Source organism: Pleurodeles waltl, chromosome 6 (assembly GCF_031143425.1).
Source record: "Pleurodeles waltl isolate 20211129_DDA chromosome 6, aPleWal1.hap1.20221129, whole genome shotgun sequence".
In the NCBI taxonomy this organism is placed as follows: Eukaryota; Metazoa; Chordata; class Amphibia; order Caudata; family Salamandridae; genus Pleurodeles; species Pleurodeles waltl.
This window is the reverse complement of record NC_090445.1, coordinates 297,744,682-297,746,683: the sequence shown is the minus strand read 5'-3', so window position 1 is coordinate 297,746,683 and position 2,002 is coordinate 297,744,682. Positions and strand designations below refer to the sequence as shown.

The following is a 2,002-nucleotide window of genomic DNA, read 5'->3' as shown; positions in this document are numbered from 1 at the left end:
CGTAACCCTGGTTTTAATTATTGGATTTTTGTCGTTTTGCTCTCAGTTTATTTTTTTAAATGTACTCTATTCTTCTTAATTCTTTCTCTGTCTGTTTGTGTGTCGTATGAATATTTTACAAGTTGCCTCTATCTTAATCCTGACTGATATGTGCCAAGCTACCAGAGGTTAAGCACCTCAATTAATTTAATTAATACCTCAGTTTCTCATACCCAACACATCCAGATCAATTAATCATACTGTGTACATGGTTGTCTCATGATTAAACCAAGAAGTAAGATCAAGTGCCATGTAACCAGTGAGATCATTTATGCCATTTGTGGTGCAATCATACAAATGTAATTTTGTGTGTGAGTTACGGTTTGCAGGTCTGGTGTGTGAGTTATAAATTACAGAGCTAACCATAACTAGTGATTTTCCATGTTTTTATGTTTTAACTCGCAACTATCCTGTGGTTTGTAAAAGAATGTCAGAGTATTTGAGATGTTTTTTTAAAATATACATTAAAGTGATGTAACAGAAGCTAACTATAACTTGATTGTAACTTTTAGTCAAGTAGCACATGTATTAAAGTTGTGTTCTATTTCAGCATATTTGGTTTTTAAAATGTTAAGAAAGTTTGATGATTTCTTTATTTTCCTAAACAGTTACATTTCATCTCGGCCACTAGAATGATAAATGGCTCCGTTGTGACAGAATTCATCCTCGTGGGATTTTCTTTGGCCCCTGAATGGCAGTTGCTGCTTTCTCTGCTTTTTCTGGTCATCTACTTGATAACTGTAAGTGGAAATGTTATCATTATCTATGTTGTGTGCACCGATTACCGTCTGCACACCCCAATGTACTTCTTCTTGTCTAACCTCTCACTTTTAGAGATCATGCTGACGTCTGTCATTGTTCCCCGGATGCTTGGAAACCTAGTTGTAGGGAGGAAATCTGTTTCCTTTTCAGGCTGTGTTTCACAGTCCTATTTCTACTTTTCTCTTGGTGTGGCAGAGGTTTTCCTTCTCGGGGTGATGTCTTTGGATCGCTATGTGGCCATTTGCAACCCACTGCGTTACAGCATTATCATGAGAAACAGGGTTTGTCTGCAGCTGGCAGTGGGCTCTTGGGCGCTATCATTTCTGATGTTTATTGGACCTGCACTAATAGTTTCCAGTTTGCCATATTGTGGCCCCAATGTGTTAAATCATTTCTTCTGTGACAACGTGACACTCTTCAAACTGGCCTGCACGGACACCCGAAAGCTTGAACTCATGGACTTCATCATTGCCTCCACTGTGGTCTTCAGTTCTTTGTTCTTGACTGTTATTTCTTACGTCTACATAATATCTACCATCCTGAGAATTCCCTCGGCTCAAGGGCGGCAGAAGGCCTTTTCCACCTGCACATCCCATATCACTGTGGTGTCCATCTTCTATGGCAGCACCTTGTTCATGTATGTGAGACCAACCCAGTCCTCCCTAGACATGAAGAAGGTGGTAGCTTTGATGACTGCCGTCGTAACTCCTTTCCTCAATCCCTTCATCTACTGCCTCAGAAACGAGAAGGTCAAAGAGTCCTTACGAAACAGCCTAATTAAAAGTCGTGGGTTTTCTGAGAAATTCAAATGTCTAAACTGTATTTCAAAGGGCAGTTCAGAAAAGCATCACGAAAATGAAAAGCGTGGAAATGATGTGCCTTAATAAGGCAGAGGGGTTTTGTGAAACAAGTAGCATCACAGAAAGTACCTCTAGGGACTGGTGTACAAATCTATTTGTAGTGGATGTTTTACTCACATGTCAATATCTTATTTTACAAGTGAAAACACGTTTTGCAATCAGAGAAAATAATCCCCGCACTTGCTAAAATATTTACACATAAAGAGGTTTTCATGGGAACGAATCTCCTCCAAGGCAACAGACCAGGTATCCCAGCACACGAACATAGTGAAAGGTTATGAACACCCATAAACGTACACACTTCTGTGCATTCAGAAACTCCATTCTTAGCCTTTTCTGCC

At 39.7% G+C, this 2,002-nt stretch overlaps 1 protein-coding gene across 1 annotated transcript; it reads left to right on the top strand.

Annotated features, from left to right (window-relative positions):
* The first annotated feature begins 671 nt into the window (after positions 1 to 671).
* Positions 672 to 1,685, top strand: LOC138301532 (olfactory receptor 6M1-like). Its single transcript, XM_069242048.1, has one exon. It carries the CDS (start codon positions 672 to 674, stop codon positions 1,683 to 1,685), a length of 1,014 nt encoding a protein of 337 aa, XP_069098149.1.
* Positions 1,686 to 2,002: the final 317 nt, after the last annotated feature.

Bases quoted from the DNA above. Each gene is read 5' to 3' on its own strand.
- LOC138301532 (XM_069242048.1), top strand. From the start codon at position 672: ATGATAAATGGCTCCGTTGTGACAGAATTCATCCTCGTGGGATTTTCT.